General features: G+C 38.0%; 3 protein-coding genes and 1 pseudogene across 3 annotated transcripts; 2 read left to right on the top strand and 2 right to left on the bottom strand.

Annotated features, from left to right (window-relative positions):
- The first annotated feature begins 4,516 nt into the window (after positions 1 to 4,516).
- On the top strand, positions 4,517 to 7,317 carry LOC131682320 (RUS family member 1-like). The gene is made up of 5 exons (XM_058963707.1): positions 4,517 to 4,777; positions 4,835 to 5,017; positions 5,081 to 5,219; positions 5,287 to 5,598; positions 5,658 to 7,317. The coding sequence occupies exons 1-5, from the start codon at positions 4,711 to 4,713 to the stop codon at positions 6,208 to 6,210; spliced, it is 1,254 nt and encodes a 417-aa protein (XP_058819690.1). The 5' UTR covers positions 4,517 to 4,710; the 3' UTR covers positions 6,211 to 7,317.
- Positions 7,318 to 7,510: 193 nt separating this feature from the next.
- LOC131682321 (RWD domain-containing protein 4-like) lies at positions 7,511 to 8,450 on the bottom strand. The gene is made up of 3 exons (XM_058963708.1): positions 8,170 to 8,450; positions 8,012 to 8,118; positions 7,511 to 7,955 (listed from the first exon to the last, which is right to left on the bottom strand). The coding sequence occupies exons 1-3, from the start codon at positions 8,275 to 8,277 to the stop codon at positions 7,553 to 7,555; spliced, it is 618 nt and encodes a 205-aa protein (XP_058819691.1). The 5' UTR covers positions 8,278 to 8,450; the 3' UTR covers positions 7,511 to 7,552.
- A 5,663-nt stretch (positions 8,451 to 14,113) lies between these two features.
- Positions 14,114 to 15,052, top strand: LOC131678611 (probable DNA replication complex GINS protein PSF2). The gene is made up of 3 exons (XM_058958830.1): positions 14,114 to 14,133; positions 14,228 to 14,510; positions 14,564 to 15,052. The coding sequence occupies exons 2-3, from the start codon at positions 14,266 to 14,268 to the stop codon at positions 14,925 to 14,927; spliced, it is 609 nt and encodes a 202-aa protein (XP_058814813.1). The 5' UTR covers positions 14,114 to 14,133; positions 14,228 to 14,265; the 3' UTR covers positions 14,928 to 15,052.
- Positions 15,053 to 16,980: 1,928 nt separating this feature from the next.
- Positions 16,981 to 19,606, bottom strand: LOC131679917 (uncharacterized; annotated as a pseudogene).
- Positions 19,607 to 19,807: the final 201 nt, after the last annotated feature.

The following is a 19,807-nucleotide window of genomic DNA, read 5'->3' on the forward strand; positions in this document are numbered from 1 at the left end:
GCGCCAACGTATGAACCAGGTTTCCAATCTTCATCCTTCTTTGTATTGAAAAGTTCGATCCACTTGTCGAGAATTTCTATTACCAGACGACAGCTAAATTTAACACCAACTTCTTCAGTGGGATGTTTGCAATAACGTCTTCCGCTAATGTGATTGAACTTGTGCAACTCGTTCGCAATGGTTAAATATATCAATGCTTGGTGTCCACGTTATAATCATCGGAAAACTCTTCGCCAATACCACATTGAGGTAAATTCATCAGCGATAGCCGTCGAAGTTGTCCTCATGTAACTAGCGTAGGATCGACGGTAAAAATCAAAGTACCTCATATCTATTGAAGCGTAATTTAGTTAGTTTAACTGAGAACTTGTAGATCCTGTAAAGCAGTAACTTACCCTGAATAGTTAAACAAACGACTGTCTCACAAAGTGTGTTCGATTCAAGAACCATCGCGGAAGTAGCACTAATCTACTATGGACCAAACATGAAAGTAGCACTAGTCGGTTCCATCACACTGTTTCAATCCGTCCTGGATTTTCTTTTTGACATGTGAAAGAACTGCATCCAACAGTACGAAGAGGCCTTGCTCGTGTGCTTTATCATCAAATATTTCCTCCCCTGACGTTCCATAGCGGCGAAGAAATTTGTTAGCTGACAGCCAAAACAAGTGTTAATTTTCTTTCAAAGAACACACACAGAAAAAAAAATTGGAAAAAAATAAGTTTTTCGCCTTTAGCAAAAAACCGACCAGCACATACTCTAAGTTGAAAAATAAAACTTTTATGTTTAATGGCATCCTTCCATAGCTTAAAAGTAAAACTTTTACTTTGATTATTTTTCTTAATTAGCTTGAAAGTTTTGCTTTCAACCAAACAGTGGGCGTTGGTTGTTTTTTTTGCTAAGAGCGAAACCCCCTTGCACCAATATTTTTTACTGTGTGCATCGGAGGACTGAAAAATAATGTTTTGACAGGTATATGAATGAACTATTTTAGCATCAGTGATGCCAAGTCTCTTTGTACAATAGACAGCAGTAGAAATATAAAAGTCTGTAGATTGTCACAAAAGTCTTCAACAAACTTGATAAAGAAAATGTAGTGTGTTGTCATTTTAACTTATCAAAAACGTTGAAGATTGGTTAAAATTAGCTGGCATAGGCTTTGTTCTGCGAAATATTCGTAATCTGCAAAAAATCTGCAGCGAAAATGCAAAATCTGCATTTACTTATAAATATTTGCATATCTGGCATCCGGAGCTGATATTTTATTATTCCCCACAGGAAATTCATCCAAATGGTGTAAAAATATGGGGAATCAAGGCAAGTTAGGTATTCAGAATATGGGGTTAAATGAGCAGTTCGGGCTATTTTTGATTTTTTCAATAGTTAGAGGAATCAAATCATCGCGGCAATATGCAGTAACGAATCGGGGATGAAAAAGGAAGCGTTCTAGCATATAAAATTTTTGACGAGAAAGGTCTATTGAAGTGATTTAGCATTGATTTTCTAAGGATTTATAACTGGTATCATAATGACCTGGTCTTTGAAAGCTATTTAATAGAAATGATCTTTAAATTGAAATGAATATCCGTTGAATTAGCACCACTGTACTATTCTATTGAATTTGAGTGGTTCCATCTTTAATTACAAGTGTCAAAACACTAAAGTCTTTAATCGACTACAAACGTATGCTCGGAAATAGGAGCAAAAATGGAAATTTTGAATTTCTAAAGTAATGTAGAACGTGAGTTTACTTGTAGTTAATTAATTATGTAATTATTTGTTCTCAGGTAATCCATAATGGGATATACCGTAAGGAGTACGTATATAGTTAAATGCAAGATCTATTAGAAGCAATGTACAACACATTTCAAATGAAAGTGATTTGCTGTTGATTTCGTAGTGCTTTTAAATGATCCATTCCAACAGAGTGACACATCGCATTGAAATGTTGAACAAGTAGTGCGAAATCAACTGCAAATCACTTTCCATCAACGTGAGGATTTTTTACCGTGTAGACCAATTTCTAAAAAAGCGTAAACTTATTTACGTGAAAATTTTCTCGTTCAGATTTTTTTACTTTCGATAATTCATTTTTGACGACTTTTTTGGGGGTTTTGTACTGTATTGCTATAAAAATAATGCAACCGTACTCCGATCAATTTTTTGAACTTATCAGCATACGAACAAGTTGTGTGCATAATAGTTAGCGAATACTTTCATTTAATTTCAAAATATTATGGTAATAATAGCACCGACATGACAACTAGAACGATTTCGGTGAAAATTTTTTGGAAAATAGTTTAAACTACAGACACTTTATATAACAGACTATAGCGGAGAGAAAAACAGTGAAACTAGCAACCATGAATGTAAACTGGCATCACGGAAGCTTCCATAAGCTTTGCATTGGCTTCCTTTTGTACTTCTTCTCTCAAAACCCTCATGTTCGTTTGGCTGCACTTTTTGACAGTCCGTTTGGCTGCAATTTTTGACATTTCGCTAGTCTGTGTAAAGTGTATGTAGTTAGTACTAAAGAGACTAGAATAACAAAGATACCCCATGTTCCGTTTGGAATTCCAATTTTACTGTCAATGTCATTCCAAACGAACAAGAGAGTTGTCAATCGTAAATGTTTAGCATTATGTGGCATTGTTTTTAAGGAAGTATTGTTATGCAATTTACTAAAATTACAAAAGATTTTAAAGATAAAAATTATATCCTCAAACCAAATTTTTTACAATACCATCGTGTTTAGAAACGCTAAAGAGAAAAGGGCTTGGTTTTATGGGAGCATGAAATCCAGCATGAGGGTAACGAATACCACATGATGCAAATAATAAATTTTGGCCTAATATGGTATTGCTGTTGCAAAATACGATTACCGCGGATATAACTATGTTTTAGCTGGTCGAGGAACTCAGCAGACCAGAAGTCGCATCGGATTTTTATATTGGTTAGAAGAAACAAATGGAATAACAGCAAACAAGTTTGGTGAGGCTTGCACATTTGCAGTGTTGCCTGTGACCTGTAGCCTGGTTGCTAGTTGAATTGTTTTCACTGAATTAAGATGGCGTCTCTTTGTTATTCTAGTTTCTTTAGTTAGTACCACTTGAGCCATGAAAAACACGCGAGTCCGTCCGTCTCAATTAGTCCCTGCTATTAATGTCCAATATGACACTGCTTCACGAGGCTACGATGCATACCCTTCCCGGATAACCGTCCAACCAGAACATCATGACATACCTCCCAAGCAGATGTTATAGAGAACATCATGACAGCATCAGAGTACCAATAATTATCCGAACTATCAACCGTCTTAACGCCCCTGCAATTACTGGCTGGAAATGAAATCCACTGCAATCAACCTTTTCCCTTACTATTGCCTATCCCGAGATAAACTAACGTTTCGTCGATTTGTTGCTATATGTGACACAAATGAGTGCGAACGAAACAAAAATAAACGTCAAACCGTTTTTTCGCTTGCACTAATGCAAAGTGAACATGCGCGTAATTAGGCGCACGGCTTGGTGGCGCATGGCTGAAATGTCTCGATGTGGATTTTAGAAAAAATCGCAATAATATAAGAAGGGAGCCTCTTAATGAGCCATTATAAATAAAATAATAAATAAATGTTGCACTTTTGACTTAACGAATAATTGTAATTGATAGTCGTTACAGTGTGCTTGTTGAGATCTAAGACAAGACGTGACAATCGGCTTCTTATTTTACCTTCGACTTCTTTTTGGACATTTTTACCCTGCCGAAATCTTCCGAATAGTGTTCCTATTTTTATTAATGAAAATAGAGTCTTGTTAATTTATTTTATGCCGACAATATTTTGTATCTTGAATCCACTATATTTACGAAGGGACACAGATAAGGTTAAGTAAGGTTTGATGAAGCCATTTTCTGAAAAATTTTAGATTATAGTGTGGTTTCTGTCTTACTTTCGTTAAAGTTAATTAACCACGTATGCGGTAAATGCATGATAAATACTTGTTTCACCCCCCCCCCCCCTATTGTCACGTCTTGTCTTAGGTTGAGATTGATACAAATCTTCTTAAACTTTATCTTGTTTTTGTCTTGATGCATTAAAACCCAACGATCTTAGGTTAGCAGGCCTTGATTGCTGTGGTAGATAATCAAGCTTCAGTTTTTGGAAGGAAATGGATGAGAGCAGACGTAAAACCTCTGGTCACGACACCATGTACTTTAGAAGTGAATAATCAGTCTAGTAAAGCTACCGCATTTGGGCCAAAACAAAAATATTTAAAAAAAATCTTGCAAACAAATAATAATAGTAATGATAACAATAATAATAAATCGCTTTTAAATTTCAAATTGAGAAAAAAACATTTTGGCACATTCAATATTACCCAACCTTTGAGTAATCCGCATTTTACCCAATTTTGAAGGATATACAGTTGGATGAGTTTTATTTGATGACGGGTATTTTTCCACCAAAAACACTTTAGTGTGTACGGCAACTGACAGCATACTTGTTTATTCAGTTGTCAAAACAAGCAATTAGAATCGCGATTAAATTTTGTCGATTTACGAGCAGAAGAAAAAAAATATTTGCCAAATCTTTCAGTTCTTATGTTTTTGCGCTAATCCAAATTATTTGCAGCAGTCATTGTTCACAAAATTTGCATCTCAACCAGTTCTACCAATCCGAATCGTGAACGGAACACCGCGCTCCGAAGCAGGATGAAGATCCACTTTCGCGAGCAGTATGGTTCAACTGGGGAGGAAATTCTCTACGTAACACCAGACAGTAAGTAGCAAACAAACTTTTTTTTGTACGCTCAAGATATTAAAATTATTTTTCCAGATCAAAATTCGGTTGTCCGGGTGAATGTGAAGGGGGAGAAACCAAAACTTCGAAAGCGATTGAGCTTGAAACGATTTTTGCAGAATCTGTTCCTACCCGCAGGCTATCCAGACAGTGTAAGCAGTGATTATTTGGCTTACCAGCGATGGGACACCGTACAAGCCTTCTGCAGTACAATTAGTGGTTAGTATGAGAAGGATGCTGAAATAGTTTGTTGAATGTAATATAATTTTATTTTAAACGCAGGGACCTTGACTACACACTCCATTCTAAAAGGGGTTGGCGTTGGAAGTGATATGGCAAATCCGTTGTCCGCCACCGTTACTTGGGTGCTGAAAGATGGTACGGGACATTTTGGTCGAATTCTATTTGCCTGGTGGAAGGGGTAAAAATAAATTAAATGCGCTGCAGAGCGCTGGGGGGTGTAATTCTTGACGATATTTATGTTTCAGAACGGAGTTGGACATAGATTCGAAAAAATGGCGCATACGGGCCGATATTCTTAACGATGTTGCCATGGCTATTGATCTGTTCGTGTTACCGTGCTATCCGAAAGCAGCTACCTTTATACTGTGTGCAACAACTACGATGAAAGCCATTGTCGGTGTGGCTGGTGGAGCTACACGCTCGGCTTTAACCCAACACCACGCCATTCGGGGTAATTTGGCTGATGTGGCGTCTAAGGACAGTGCGCAGGAGACCTGTGTAAATTTGATCGCATCGTTTATAGGGTTGTTCCTGTTGACCCACGTGCAGGAACAGAGGTTAGTGTTATTTCTCCATTTTTTCGGTTTGGGCGCTATTTTCATTGTAATATTTTTAGGGTTCTCTATGGTCTGTTCCTGTTCTCAATTCTGTTGCACATATATGCAAATATTAAAGCAGTTAAAGCCGTCTGTCTTCGCACTTTCAATGAAGCTCGCTATTTAATCACATTGGAGGAATACTTCAAGACTGGAACGATTCTTTCTCCGGAGCAGGTGAATAAGCTGGAACGGGTTACAATCGGCCAAACGGTTTCGCTCACGGCTCGAGTAGAAATAGGCTGCTCTGCTCGTGAATTAGGGCAGTATTATCGCAATTGTTACGACTTGGAGAACGTAATTGCGTGTTTTGACTCGCGGGAAAAGTTTCTCATTTCCGAAACGCGTCGCTACGTTGGAGTGTATTTGCACTTTACTGTCAAACCGTTGGACATTATCAAATCATACTTTTACGTGGCATCGTATCTACAGGACAAGAATCAATTACGCGATCGCTACTGGGAGATTCAGAACAAGTGGAACGAGTTCCTCAATCTAGCTCAGTGTGAGGGTTGGAACGTTCAAGCGCATCTGTTAAAAACCGACGAGTACCGTTTGGATTGGAGGATATAAAAGATACGTTTAAACACGGCCAGGAAGCGTCGTGGCTACTCAGTGAGAGAGATTTTAATTTAAACCAACCGTAGCAGTAGAACACAACCAGAAAGAACAGTGAGCAATTAATACATTTCAAAACCTTCCGTCTTGTAACTGACACGCGAGCGACTTTTAGGGTGCCAAACAAGCAATCTAGTCTCAATTATCGTAATTAAGAAACGCACTGCAAGCATGTTGGACCAAATTACCGAAAGAAGTTCAAAGTAAAGAAGCATTGAATACGAGACATCGAAAAATAATATAAGAGCACAGCGTTTCCCAGCGTCACTATCTAAATCTAACAAATTTTAGGAAATATCCTATTGAAACGAATAGCGTTAATAGTGCTATACAACTAAGCGAAACTGAAGAATACCGCAGAAAATATTTTTCTAAACATTCCAATTAGTGAGTGCTTCGGCCCGATGGCGGGCCAAAATTGCGACGTAGTGTGTAAGAGTAGGTCGAGTTTAACCAAAGATTTACCAAGTCACCCGTAAATTTGTTTGCGATAGAATCGACAGCAGCTAAGAACCCGAATTTTACTACTTTCGCTTTAACATTACAAATCAGAATCCTAGCGAGACCGTGTCGCGCAGGTTTAAGCCAAACTCACATCTTTCCGATCCGATTCAGTGACGGTTCAGTACCGTGGAAGGACACTAATATTCTTTCATGCAATTCAAATGTGAGCATTTATATACACTTGTCCGGCACGGTACTGTACTGAACCGTCACTGAATCGGATCGGATAGGTGTAAATAGTGCTTTAATTATTAGTCATATCATCACAACGACTCCTTCCAATAACGGTTGAAAACGCGTAGCGTTTGAGCCAGCGAAATGGTGATCAGTTGCTGGTAGTTTTAACATAGCTTCTCAGTCCACTCCTAAAACACATCAATTTGTAGTGATTTACGTATCAAAAACGAATATCAATTTCAGAAAGTAGAAGTTAGAATAGAATTGCTTTTAAACAAACGAAAAATTACGCTCGATGCGATTTTATGCTTGGTTTTGTACCTCGCATGCGTTTTATACTCCCTTGAGTCGCTTATAAAATTTTAATGCTGCTACGTATTTTCTTTTTCTACGATGACATAGAAAGCAATTTACCTTTTGCTATTCCACTTTCAAATTGTATAAGTAGATAGTAACCCGTGTTTACTTTCAAAATTTTCTTGAGAGCAACGTTATAGACACTCAACCTTGAATCATCAGATATTGGCAGACAAATGGATTTCTTTTTCCCTCTTCATCAAATGTACCTTCATCATAATAATGTTTGTCTTTTAAGCGAAACCAAAACTGCCGATTTTCATTCCACTTTCCCGCCCGTCTGCGACAAATGTTTCACTATATCCACCCAGTCCCAACCCCTCGGTCGATTGCCTTTGTTATCCACTCGATCCCACTGCTTCCGTTTCTGTGCTTTGGTCAGTTGTTCCTTTTTCTGGTTGCCTCCTCCACCACCAGTCCCACCAGCGCTGGTTCCCCTTTCGTCGGGATCCGCTTCGTCCGAACTACCCAGCTCTGCGCACTGTTGGTGGTTCGTCCCGATAATCTGCTGATCAGCCCCGCAGTTGAAGTTCTCATCCATCAACAGTTCATCGACCTTGTCCTTAAGGCACTCGAATAATGTGTAGGTCATACCGCAGCCAAGCCACTGTTCCCCTTCTTCCTTCAGAATCCCAATGATCTTATCTTTGACAGAGCGTGAACTACATTGAAAACACCGTGAAAGGTGGTTGAATACAATGGATATGATTAGGCTTACACGTTTTGATTGTAGAACGTATCCATGTTGATAGTGGGAAGCTCATTTGGGTACGTCTCATGCCAACAGATTTCTAACAGAAATGATTTACCTCCTTCTTCGCCGTACTGAAAGAAATTGGCAGTTGAGTAAAGATTTATTTGAAACTTTTATTTTACCTTGTATTGAAATGTTTCCGCACTGATTTGCTTAAAGGAATTATCGCCTTCATAAATGGAAGTTAGCGCCTCGCGTTCTTCAGTCTGCAATTCCTTTGTTTCGGACATTATGGAGGTGTAATTCTTCTAAGCGGGACTGTACAATGTTTAACTAACTATTAACTATTGCTATCGGTGTTCACTGGAATCTATTGAGAGCAAAACATATTTTTACTAACAATATAAAAATACAGCAAATATTACAACACCATGCATGCCTGAGTTTTGTTTACTTCTTGTTTTCTTTTTTGATATGTAATAAGTGACATTGACAGTTAACGTATGCTGTCAACAGAATTTACACCGTCAAGCGGGATCGTCCCTTTACACAATATAGTATAATAAACCGTTTTCGCATGTTTTCACCCAGTAAACCAAGAGGCGAGTAGGCAGGTTAAACTGAATGCTGGCGATCGGTACACTCAAAAAAAAGTAAACGTTATGCCTATTGATTTTACACATAGATTTTTGCAATTAACGGAGGCATACCCGGATAGAATTTTACAATAACATTTACCCTACAAACAATCATAAAACAATCAATATTATAGTTAGTACTGTTTCAACATTGTTCGATGCCAAGTTCTCACAGTAGATTAACAATAAAATTTCATGTACCAATAAATTTCACTGTTCAGCAAAAAACTGATACAGTGCATTCACATTAAATTTTACTGTTTTCGAGAAAAAAATGTATGAAGAAAAGTTGATTTTTTTAACGTTAAGATACATAACCACCCCCCTTTTTCACTGTAAAAGTCTATTTTACATTGAAATTTACTGTAAAAACGTTAAAGTTTATTGTTTTTGTATTGTAGCATAACACTAAAACTTACTGTAAATTATTGTAAAATTACTGTACTGTCACCGTGAAAGTCATGGTTTTGTTACTGTACATTTCTATTCGGGTATAGACACTATTTGCTGGCACATAACCCTAATGTGTGTATTTACAAGAAATATTAATCTTACATTCACATTTCATAACTATTAGGCACATAAAACCCCATTCTATAACAATATGCATATATAACTTATGTGTGTATACACAGTTTATACAGTTGACACATAGAAGGTATATGTGCGCATGATAACAATAGCATTTCTTCTTCATATGAATTTTAAGCGGTTTGAAGCAAAAAAAAATAACGTTTGGATTTTTTCAGTGTAGGCTATTGTTACTTTGTTCTACACGCGGAATTTTATTTATGCATCGATAGCATACTTCTCGACAAACATATGATTACGGCCTAAAAGCCAACTGTCAAAATCCACTTTGAATGGAAATTCCAGACAAACCGTTACGAGTCGAACACAGTTCACAACAGTTTATGAAAGAGAAAACTTTTCTCTTTCGTTTACTACCAACATCTGTGATTGGCGTGTAACGGTTTGTCCGGAATTTCCATTCAAAGTAGATTTTGACAGTTGGCTTTTAGGCCGTAATCATATGTTTGTCAAAACTTTTCTATCTGCCTCTAGTTTCTTCTGCTGTAAATTTTATACATTGTACATATTCAATATATTCTTTCATTGAATGCTTACTAGAAGTGTCTGCTAGAAAATGCATAAAAATCACAGCAGAATAAAAAAGACAGGAATAGAAAGTATGCTAACTATGCATATTATTATTTCTCAGTGTAGGCTACCCGCCATAACTTGCCGTTCACTCATTCTGTCGCTCCTGTCATCCGCTATGGAGATATACAGATTTTGACAGTAGTCAACATATGACGGGCCTAGCCGCATTGGGTTGCTTAGGTTTGAACAAAGGTTGGCTAGGAAAAAATGGCTGCCTAGCACCCGGCCAAACCATTCGGAATTTGATTCGGAATCATGAATGGAGTCAGTATGGGTTCCAGATCAAATGCAACAACCGATTCCGAAACCGATTGAGCTGGAATCGGTTGTTGCATTTGAGATGGAATCTAGGGGCAGATCACTCTAGGAATGTATAACAAATTTGCATCAAATTATAAAAAAATGCATTTAATTTCTATTTCATTTTCATCAACTTTGCACTCCCTCGCACAAAAGTTTGTTTAACAATCGTCCTACGCTGATCCACTTTGTTCAACGTTGTGTTGAATATAGGGCTAGTTTTTTGTAGGGTTTTGACGTCTTACACGCAACTCAAAATACATTGCACGCAACGCAAAATACATTTTGAATTTCTATTTTGATGGAAAGAAATTCATTTAATATCGCTGATTTTTCAAAATGCATCACAAGTGATCTGCCCCTAGGTTGGAATCCATTCTGACTCCATTCAGAAATTCGAACCAGTTGCGGAATGGGTTTAACTGGGCAGGAGCTTGCGTTCACTGTAAAAGTAGTGTGGGCAATAGAGATAATTGTATAGAGATGCGCCAAAGTTCCAATCGAACCCAAAACAACGGTTCCAAACGAGCAATGTAAACAAATATGACGGATTTAGAAAGTAACTCGTGGGGAGTAGATTATGTTTACATACATAGAGTGAAAACTTATATACATAACATACTAAATAACTTTAATGATACAAATGAAGTACAAGTAAATTTAAACACATTTTAAACATTTACAAAGCTTTTGATCGATTGTCTAGTCCCATATTTTATATAACTGGTAATCTACCGTTTTACGCATAATTGTCACATGTTACTTTTTGATCATTTTCACTTTTTTTTCATCAAACAGTCCTTTTTGAAGTATATTTTTAGAAAACACATCCAAATCATACAGTTTGTTCGAAGACTTCGTGAAAAAAATATCAAGTCTGTTTGTCTCATTGTTGAAATGCTACGCATAATCACAGAGAACAGACATCCATCTTCAGCATTCAACTTGTGTAAAATCTCTAACGGTTTCAAAGGTAGTTGGGATATCCAAACCAGGTGCGCTACTGTCGTCATGTTTTTTGTGGCTGAGTTCGACAGAATTGACAGCGGTTATTCCTCTACCCAGTCAAACTAGTCCGGAACCGGTTCGGACATCCAGCATGAATTCCAGCTCAAATGCATGAACCGATAGAGTCGGAATCGGTTATTTCCTTTGAGCAAGATTCAATACTGAATCCATTCAGGATTTCGAACCGGTTCCGAAATGGATTTGACGGCGCTAATGTTTATCGTATATTAATTCAAATGTTTACACACGTTTTTTAACTATTTTTGTTCGATCATGGATGTCTGTTCTCTGTGGCATAATTTTCCCACTAACAAAGAAACCCAAAAAAATGCACAATAAAAAAATAATTACGAAATACATTACGCTAAATGCCGGAAAAATTGATGGAAAAATACAGGTTCATTAAAAAAGAGATGGCAGTGGTAATATTAATTTACTGCAGTGAGAACAATCCTGTAAAGCTCATCATCACTATCGTCGCTTGCATAACATGGCGAACGTATCTAGGATAATGAGTCCTATTTTCGCAATGTTCCTATAATCACGCTACCCATTTGAAGCCGTTGGATAGTGCAGCGTTTGTTATGTTTTTTCAACAGATTGGGTCAAATGTTAGGGCGGAAATTGGGGCACTCGATTCGAGCTTTCGTTGCGATCAAACACTAGCATTCCATCGTTTTAGGCCATTTGTGGTATTAGGTTGTTTTTTAAGCACGAAGCAAACTTGTTTAAGCCAAGTTATACGCACTCCATCGAGTGTAGGTAGAGTAATTAATGAATTTGTGACATACCCTCCTTAATAGGGTGAAAATAGGAACTTTGCCTAGGGGCAGATCACTCTAGAAATGCATAACAAATTTGCATCAAATTTGAAAATTTCCATTTTTGTATCAACTTTGCACTCCCTCGCAGAAAAGTTTGTTTAACAAACGCCCTACGCTGAGTCACTTTTTTCGACGATTTGTTAAATGTAGGGCTATTTTTGTAGAATTTTGACGTCTTACACGCAACGCAAAATACATTACGAATTTCTATTTTGATGGAAGGAAATGCGTTTAATTTAGCTGATTTTTAAAAATGCATCACAAGTGATCTGCCCCTAGCACTTTACCCTATTTCCAATTTTGATGAAGGCAAGAAATCTCCCGAGTAACAAAAAAACTCACGACATACGGTAAAAAATGAGTAATAAACATCGTTTGCATAGATCGTTATGGGGGACTGATATGCGTGGAATCGTCCGGTTTCTGTTCGATTTCTCGGCATAACAGTCCCACTTAACAGTTTTCGTCAAAAATAAAATAATTGGATTTCTTTAATGAAAAACTGGACTGATTATGTTGGAAACGATAGCAATGAACGCAATTCTAGACAATAAATCATTATTTGTTGAACTGTTTCCCTCCAGATTGCTAATACAATTTTCATCTTCAATCGCGTTTTTTTTCAGTTGGCAGTTTTGCAACATGGGACAATTGGGCGTAGAATGGCAGTTGATGCAGTGTCTGAACATAATAAACCTATCGACCAGTTTTCTCCTATTGTCGTGATCAAGGTGCTTATAGTTCTAAGGTGATTCGTCTTTGGCAGTAACTAGGTGAGGAGTGAGGTAAGCGTGCAGCAGACTGCGGGGATGAAAAGTGACAGCGAACAACTTTGTTTACCCACTGAAATCCAAGCAAACATATGGAGAGAACTAGTAAACAATGTTGTTAGCTGTCGTTTCTAAAACCAACATGGCTGATCGGCGTTTTTGAGGATCGTATCACCTGAGAATAAAAACTCCTTGGTCGTGATATTCATCATAAATATTAATTTTGAATGGCATCAGCAAAGTTCCAACTGTGCGACAATATTGTTATTTTTTATTAACTGTATTTTCGATATATCCTCTCTGATGCAACGAAAAGCATTTGCACATGCTCAGTTATCTGGATCAATGCGTTTTCGAGTTGCATGAGTGAGTATTTTGCGAAATATTTCTCAATAGAAATTCGTCAAGCATTAATTAAGAGAGCAAATTACTCGCTGTTTACACAAAACTCCTGGTTAAGGCTAGTTCACATATCGGAAAACGTGTCACGGGATTTGTGTCCCTGTATATTTTAAAAGGAGCTCGGGATTTCAAATCCCATGACGGGAAATGAGTCTACACAAAAATGACAGTATTCCTGAAGTGTAAATCCAACCGCGGGAACATCGCGTGATTTTAAAAATCTCCATACATAAATCCGGCCGGAAACTATTCAACACAAATTGTTTCCGACGGAAAAAATAGTATTTTTATAAGAATTGCAATTCGCTGCAAGTTAGATACTTTTTGTATTTTTAAGATGCAGCAGAATTTTTGGTTTGACAGTTTGGAGAGATCTCGGCGGGAAATTTTCCCTGATCAAATCCCGACGCAAATCCCGTGCGAAATCCTGTGATCCATTTCCCGAACTGTAAACAAGCCTTTACTAAAACTAGCAGGCAAAATAACTTGATAAACCGTGCAGTCAAATTCACTGTTTTTCTCTCCGCGTGTAAGGACATTTTGAAAATATTGATTCTGTAGAATTCAAATGGGATTGACATATTGAAGTAGTCTTGTCAATATTTTTATTGACAATATTCTTGTCTCGTGTAGGGTTCGCTTTATGATTTTGTGTGTAAAGTGTTCAAAATTTGATATTGCGATTTTTTTTCTAAAATCCACGTCGAGACATTTCAGCCATGCACCACCAAGCCGTGCGCCGAATTACGCGCATGTTCACTTTGCATTAGTGCAAGCGAAAAAACGGTTTGACGTTTATTTTTGTTTCGTTCGCACTCATTTGAGTCACATATAGCAACAAATCGACGAAACGCTAGTTTATCTCGGGATAGGCAATATTTTCCTCCCAAGCTCACAACAAGAAATCTCATGTTTTGACTACATGCACATTTTTGAGTAATTGAGTGACTGCCACTCAATATTGAGTTGTTATGAATGAGCGTATACTCCAATACGAACTCTCCGAATAAATGAGTGAGCTAGATTTACCGTGTAATGCTGTAAGTTTTTGTTGATATCAAAAGCGCGCAATTTTATGAAAACAAAATAAAATTTACTGTTATCATCTATTTGTAATTCGTATTTTATTTATAGTGATAATTTATAATAAACTGTTTTAGAAAGTGTACTCAATGGAGCCGGATGAGTTGGAATTTATTGGTGAAAACTCGACTATCGGTGTTATTCCCAATTTCAACCATGATCCGATATATCTCATATCTGGTGCGGTTGGTCCCTTTCGGGGTGGACATCCGATACACATCCCACTATGGTTGGCAATTCATCTGAGACAGCAGCAAAAGTGCCGTATAGTGCCACCTGAGTGGATGGATCCAAGGCTACTGGAAGACATAAAAGAGGAAGAGAAGCGGACTAGGTAATTACATCTCCAAAAAATGCAGAATTCTCTATAGCTCACTATCTTTGCAGGAATTTTACCAAAATGCCCAGCGAACACTATATGGTGGAGGCGAAGCTAGTACTCAACACCGCCCCAGAGGATGTCCCCCAGTCAGATGAAATCAAAACCCTTATAAAGGACATTTGGGATACTAGGTGTGCCAAACTGCGAACGACGACCGATGTATTCCTGAAGGGCGAAGGAGAAATGATAAAGCTGGATAATGTAACCATAGTAGAGCTACACACTATCAGAACTTTTCTTCTGCATTCGATGGATCTACTCTCGCGGATACAGCAGGCCAAAAAGGGGTCTGGCGGAAACATGTCCTTACCAAATCAGACCCTGATGATGACCAGTATGAGTGGGTCACATTCACGACACTCACAGTAGGACTCAGAAGCGTTCGCTTTACCTGAAGTCCTATTTACGGTTTACTTTTTCTTAAAGGCAATCGATATTTATGTAGTCTATTAATCAATCGTTACAAATAAAAATAAAAACTAGCCCATGATCAACGGTCACGTTTTTCTTAACCGTAAAATAATAGACGGTAACACTAATAAAGTTACTGTGGTAGTGTTCATGTTGCTTCCCTCAGTATAATGAATGGCGACGATTAAAACAATGGGTTCAGTGGATTTTGCGATAGTTTCTTTTCAAACGTAGTTCTCTTGATCCTATCTACGCTGATTGGTACTGATTTATGAATAATAATCATTGCTCCTACATATACATCTAACCTTAGTAGTGATTGTTATAGTACGTGTTATCATTTTCAGTTCAGAAATCAGTTTTCGTCCAGCTTTCTGATAATGATGCTTCCTTTATTATAACTAGTTAGCTCTGCTTTGTTTTCACTATTCAGTAATGTTTCGATTATAGATAATAGAGGGTTATTAAGGAACCGGGGATATGCAAAGGTCGAGAAAAAATTGATATACAGAGGAGAGTTTACGCGTAAAGCTAGCATATCTTTGTTATGCTTTCTCGTGCAATACGGGCTACTACATAGTTTTCTAACCGAGAGAACATTTACAAGAAGAAAATTCTTTGAGTGCTGTCGTGAATTTGCTAATAGTGGATGCGTATATCGGCATCCTGGAATTCATTCCGTTTGGGTGTTGGATGGAACAAGAACTCACTGCCACAGTCGCATAATAGAATACTTGCGATCCATGGGCATACATGTAGTTTTCCTGCCACCATACACTCCGTTTTTCAACCCAATAGAATTCGTTTTCGGTTACTGCAAAAAAAAACTTCAGCGAAATTATGAGGAAAACAGTTCCACTTATAAACACTCATAGTAATAGACTCGCGGATGTAAAAACCGCAAAACTGGCAACTAGAAAAACAAGCGCGTTAAACTGGCATCACCCAAAAATGTGCAAGCTCGAACGTGCTCGACTGTATTCGATCACCTTTTTTTTATTAAAATATTTTTTCAAGTGGTTCAATATGTGAATCAAAAGAGAAGTTATACGTTTGATACTGAGCAATAAGAAATTAAGAAAAGCAAAAAAAATCCAGTTTCTTTAAAAAAACACAAATTTAATGAAAAAGAGCATAAGTAAAATGTTTTTTATTCTTTTATATAGAAAACAGTAAATATCTTTCTAAATAACATTGTAAAATACTAACACGAACATGAAAAGTGAAGCCTACTGTGAATAACAAAATAATTTTTTTATATAAAATCACAATACTTGTTCTGCTTATTTTCATTGTATGACGTCATGCTCGTTTGGCTCCGAATTTTGACAGTTTGTTTGGCTCAATAAAAGTACCTTCGCTGGTCTATTACTATGAGTGTCTATAGTTCCACTGACCTAACAATAAACATTTCGGAAACATTGAACATGTTCTCTGAATTCGATTGCACACGTATCTACAGTAAATACGGATATTATCCTGGTGGGAAATTCTATGTTGTCGCAGGACTTCACCAAAACAAACTATTTGAGGTTAGACGATAAAAATGGTCTGTACTAACAGGTTATCGTGCTCAATAAAATTACAAATTACAAATTAAATTAAAAATGAAATCTAGAGAAAATTTTCAATAGGACGTAAGTAACAAAGAGAGATTCTCTTTGGGGTCTTTCTCTTCTGTTCATTACTCAGCCATTTCAACATTTTCTACTCTACTCTTTGCGTAATATTCTAGTAAAAACCGTCGGCTTTTGATATGTACTGGAAAATTAGCACAAAGTGTTGTAATGACGTCGTAATAAACGAAAGAGAAAGTAAACAGAGGCTCTCAATGTTACTTACGTCCTATTGAAAATTTTCTCTAGAAATATTGGTAAACGAGTTATTTTTAATACATATATTGATCATGTGAAACATGTTTTATTTGCTTAAAAATGAACAAACGTACTTTTAAAAATCGATCGCTGTTTCTTCGGACTGCGAGTTAGATTATCGCATTGCGTATCACTCGCTACACATGGTCAATATCTAAACAATCAATTGCATCTTCCGCTAGTTGACGCCCGAAGCTATCCTCAGCCACAACCGCACCTTCTACATCCGAAAGTAAATTCGTATTAGTAGATTGCATTATGCTTAACGCATTCAATCGTAGTTACATTGCGTTTGCACAAATCAGCAATTGACTCATATCAGCCTGAAGGTTTTCCAATGCCTCCTTAAATCCGAGATTGACATTCTGTGCGATTCTTATATCATTCTGCGTGCTGTTCAATACATTTTGGCTTCTTGAGGGGTAGTTTGGAACAAGTGAATTAGATGTTGAGGAGGTCCTCGCGTTTTTAATGTTTCCCGCTCAAACGAATCCTTGCTGAAAGAGAAGCCCATACTGAGCAATTTATATCCGCAGAACGATATATGTCTTTATACATCTCCTTTAGCTCTTTCGTCAGGCTATTGAGCACCTGATTCGATGCAGCTCCAGCTCTATCGCGCTCCTCAGGCTTCAACAATTTGTGTTCGTAGCAAATCATACACATTTGCCGATGCAACAGATGCAGAATGTACACAGATATTAACTTCTTTTTGTAGCAACTTTTGTAGCCTTTCTGGTTTTTCAAAGAATTGAGCCGGTTTGTAATTTCGCTTTGAAGCTTTAGCACAGACTTTTGTCCGGAATTTCCATTCAAAGTGGATTTTGACAGTTGGCTTTTAGGCCGTAATCATATGTTTGTCGAGGAATCAAAACCTATGTTTGAATAAACCGGGCAGATGAAAAGATCACAAGTTTGCGTGCAAGCGTTATTTGGCACACAAATTCACAGAATAACTCATGTTAGAAAGAAGGAACCAATCCCTATGTTCGATTACACCGGTTATACGAGTTATACGAGTACACCGCATCAGTTCCTTGAATTAGGTAATGCGCAAACCTTTGGCTTCACCACAAAAAATGAATAAAAAAAATTAACTTTCTGAGGAATGGGGCATTCTGGGGAATGAATTTCTAGGGAATGATACATTCTGGGGGACGGAGGGGGAGCTTGGGTTGCTTATCTATCCTTCCAGCCATCGTATAGTAGATACACTTAATATGTGTATCTACAAATGCGATAAGCAAAGGGGAAAGTAAGGGTTATGTTCGTGGTCTGGAAGGAGACTTGCTACAATATACGGGTCATTCCTCGCGAAGTGTTGCCAAGGCCCTTAATTTTCTTTTGATCGTATCTCCGGTTCTGTTTGCTCTGGAGTCTGACCGCGGGATGGCTTTTGAGGAGGATTGTTCGGGGGGCTGGAAAGTGTGTTGGTTTTTGGCGACAGTGTTGCCAGCTGTATGGTTTTTTCGGTTGAGTATTGAAGGTTGATTTTTTTCTCAATGCATATATTTTGGTTTTGAGAAGTCTAGTGCCATCGTGTTCCTCGAACATTTTTGCATAACGAGCGCTTATAGTCTCAGTGTGGTTTGGGTGGGTCCTGGGATGCACGGTTTTGAAGGGAGGGGATCGCAATTTCCCATATAAAATCGCAAGCGCTTATCACTAAAAACCAACTTTAGTATTCCGAGTTCAAATATATTTTTTCGTGAAGTAGACGAGAAATGATGACAAACTACGTTTTTGTTTTGCTTCTAGCAGATCAAGGTCGATGTTTATGACCGTTTGAAGATTTTCTCAATTTTGGCCAATAAAAACGGATTTTTATATGAGATATTGCGAGTTTTTCCCTTCGGGCGGTGTGTCTCAGGATGCGCTCATGTTGTCTTGAGATGGTAGGTGTTTTGTGTGGGAGTGTCTGAGGAGCGCGGTGGCATTGGAGTTTTCAAGATTGGAATATACGTGTTGAGAGAGGGATTGACTTTTGGTATTTGGCTGGGAAAGTCGCATGGTTGCCGCCAAGGATTAGAATTTTTTCTAGATATCTTGAACAATTTTTTTCAGGGACCGTCTTGTGGTTTGATTCTGGAGTGGATGGAGCCAGAGATATGATCAGAGGGGAATCAAGGGTTTTGGCGGTTTGCCAGGGCGGAGGTGCTCCCATGACCCGAGGGGTGGTTCAACTGACACAAGGATTTGGGTTTTTGTGTGTTGGCTCTGGATGAGCGGTTCCTCCAGGTTTGGTTCGGGTCCGTGACGGTCGATTTCAAGTTTGCATTTTTTTTTGATCACGCGCGGAATGACCCATATGCAACTCGGTGCAAGAGAACGAAACGATCAGGAACCAGGAAGGAGGACTACGAACAAGGAAACAAACAACAGAAATCGTCTACTTATTTATTATAACTACGATACTAATCACAATTATTTTGCTTTTCTTGTCTCGTTTCAGCAAACCAAAATCTCTACTATCTCTTCATTTTCTGCCTCCGATTATCCTCTATGTAATGTATCTGAAGCTTGTGGGACTGGTTAACAGCCGGCGCCTGCTTGTGGAAGAAACTGGTGTGCTATACGGACTAGCACATACGAACAGTTAGCCTTTGTAGGTCCTCATTTGACAGAGTCTATATGGGCGGATGAACGCCTGCCAGGGTGTGGGCTGAGAAATGGGGATGGCATTCTGCAAAATGGTTTTATATTTCTTTTAATGACCCATTTGTACCTATGACGGGACTTACCAATAGATGTTTTCGTTCTCATTTTTTCTGTTCCTTCTATCGTTCGTCTCACATAACCTCTCTTTTTGCCTCACATAGTTTAAATGGACTGGCTGAATTTGGTAGTATCAACGCTGCATTTGACGTTCGACTTTTTGCTAGTCGCATGTCTCGTCTCAGATTTGTACTAGTGGTGACTATAGGTCTGTTCCAGTACCAGGAGAAACTGGAAGTACTCCGGAGA

Source organism: Topomyia yanbarensis, chromosome 2, assembly GCF_030247195.1.
Source record: "Topomyia yanbarensis strain Yona2022 chromosome 2, ASM3024719v1, whole genome shotgun sequence".
Classification (NCBI taxonomy): Eukaryota; Metazoa; Arthropoda; class Insecta; order Diptera; family Culicidae; genus Topomyia; species Topomyia yanbarensis.

Bases quoted from the DNA above. Each gene is read 5' to 3' on its own strand.
- LOC131682321 (XM_058963708.1), bottom strand. From the start codon at position 8,277: ATGTCCGAAACAAAGGAATTGCAGACTGAAGAACGCGAGGCGCTAACT. The intron at 8,119-8,169 runs GTAAAATAAAAG...AATTTCTTTCAG, and splicing joins CGGAAACATTTCAATACAAG to TACGGCGAAGAAGGAGGTAA. The intron at 7,956-8,011 runs GTAAGCCTAATC...TTTTCAATGTAG, and splicing joins ACGTTCTACAATCAAAACGT to TTCACGCTCTGTCAAAGATA.
- LOC131682320 (XM_058963707.1), top strand. From the start codon at position 4,711: ATGAAGATCCACTTTCGCGAGCAGTATGGTTCAACTGGGGAGGAAATT. The intron at 4,778-4,834 runs GTAAGTAGCAAA...TTATTTTTCCAG, and splicing joins TCTCTACGTAACACCAGACA to ATCAAAATTCGGTTGTCCGG. The intron at 5,018-5,080 runs GTTAGTATGAGA...TTTTAAACGCAG, and splicing joins CTTCTGCAGTACAATTAGTG to GGACCTTGACTACACACTCC.
- LOC131678611 (XM_058958830.1), top strand. From the start codon at position 14,266: ATGGAGCCGGATGAGTTGGAATTTATTGGTGAAAACTCGACTATCGGT. The intron at 14,511-14,563 runs GTAATTACATCT...CTATCTTTGCAG, and splicing joins GAGGAAGAGAAGCGGACTAG to GAATTTTACCAAAATGCCCA.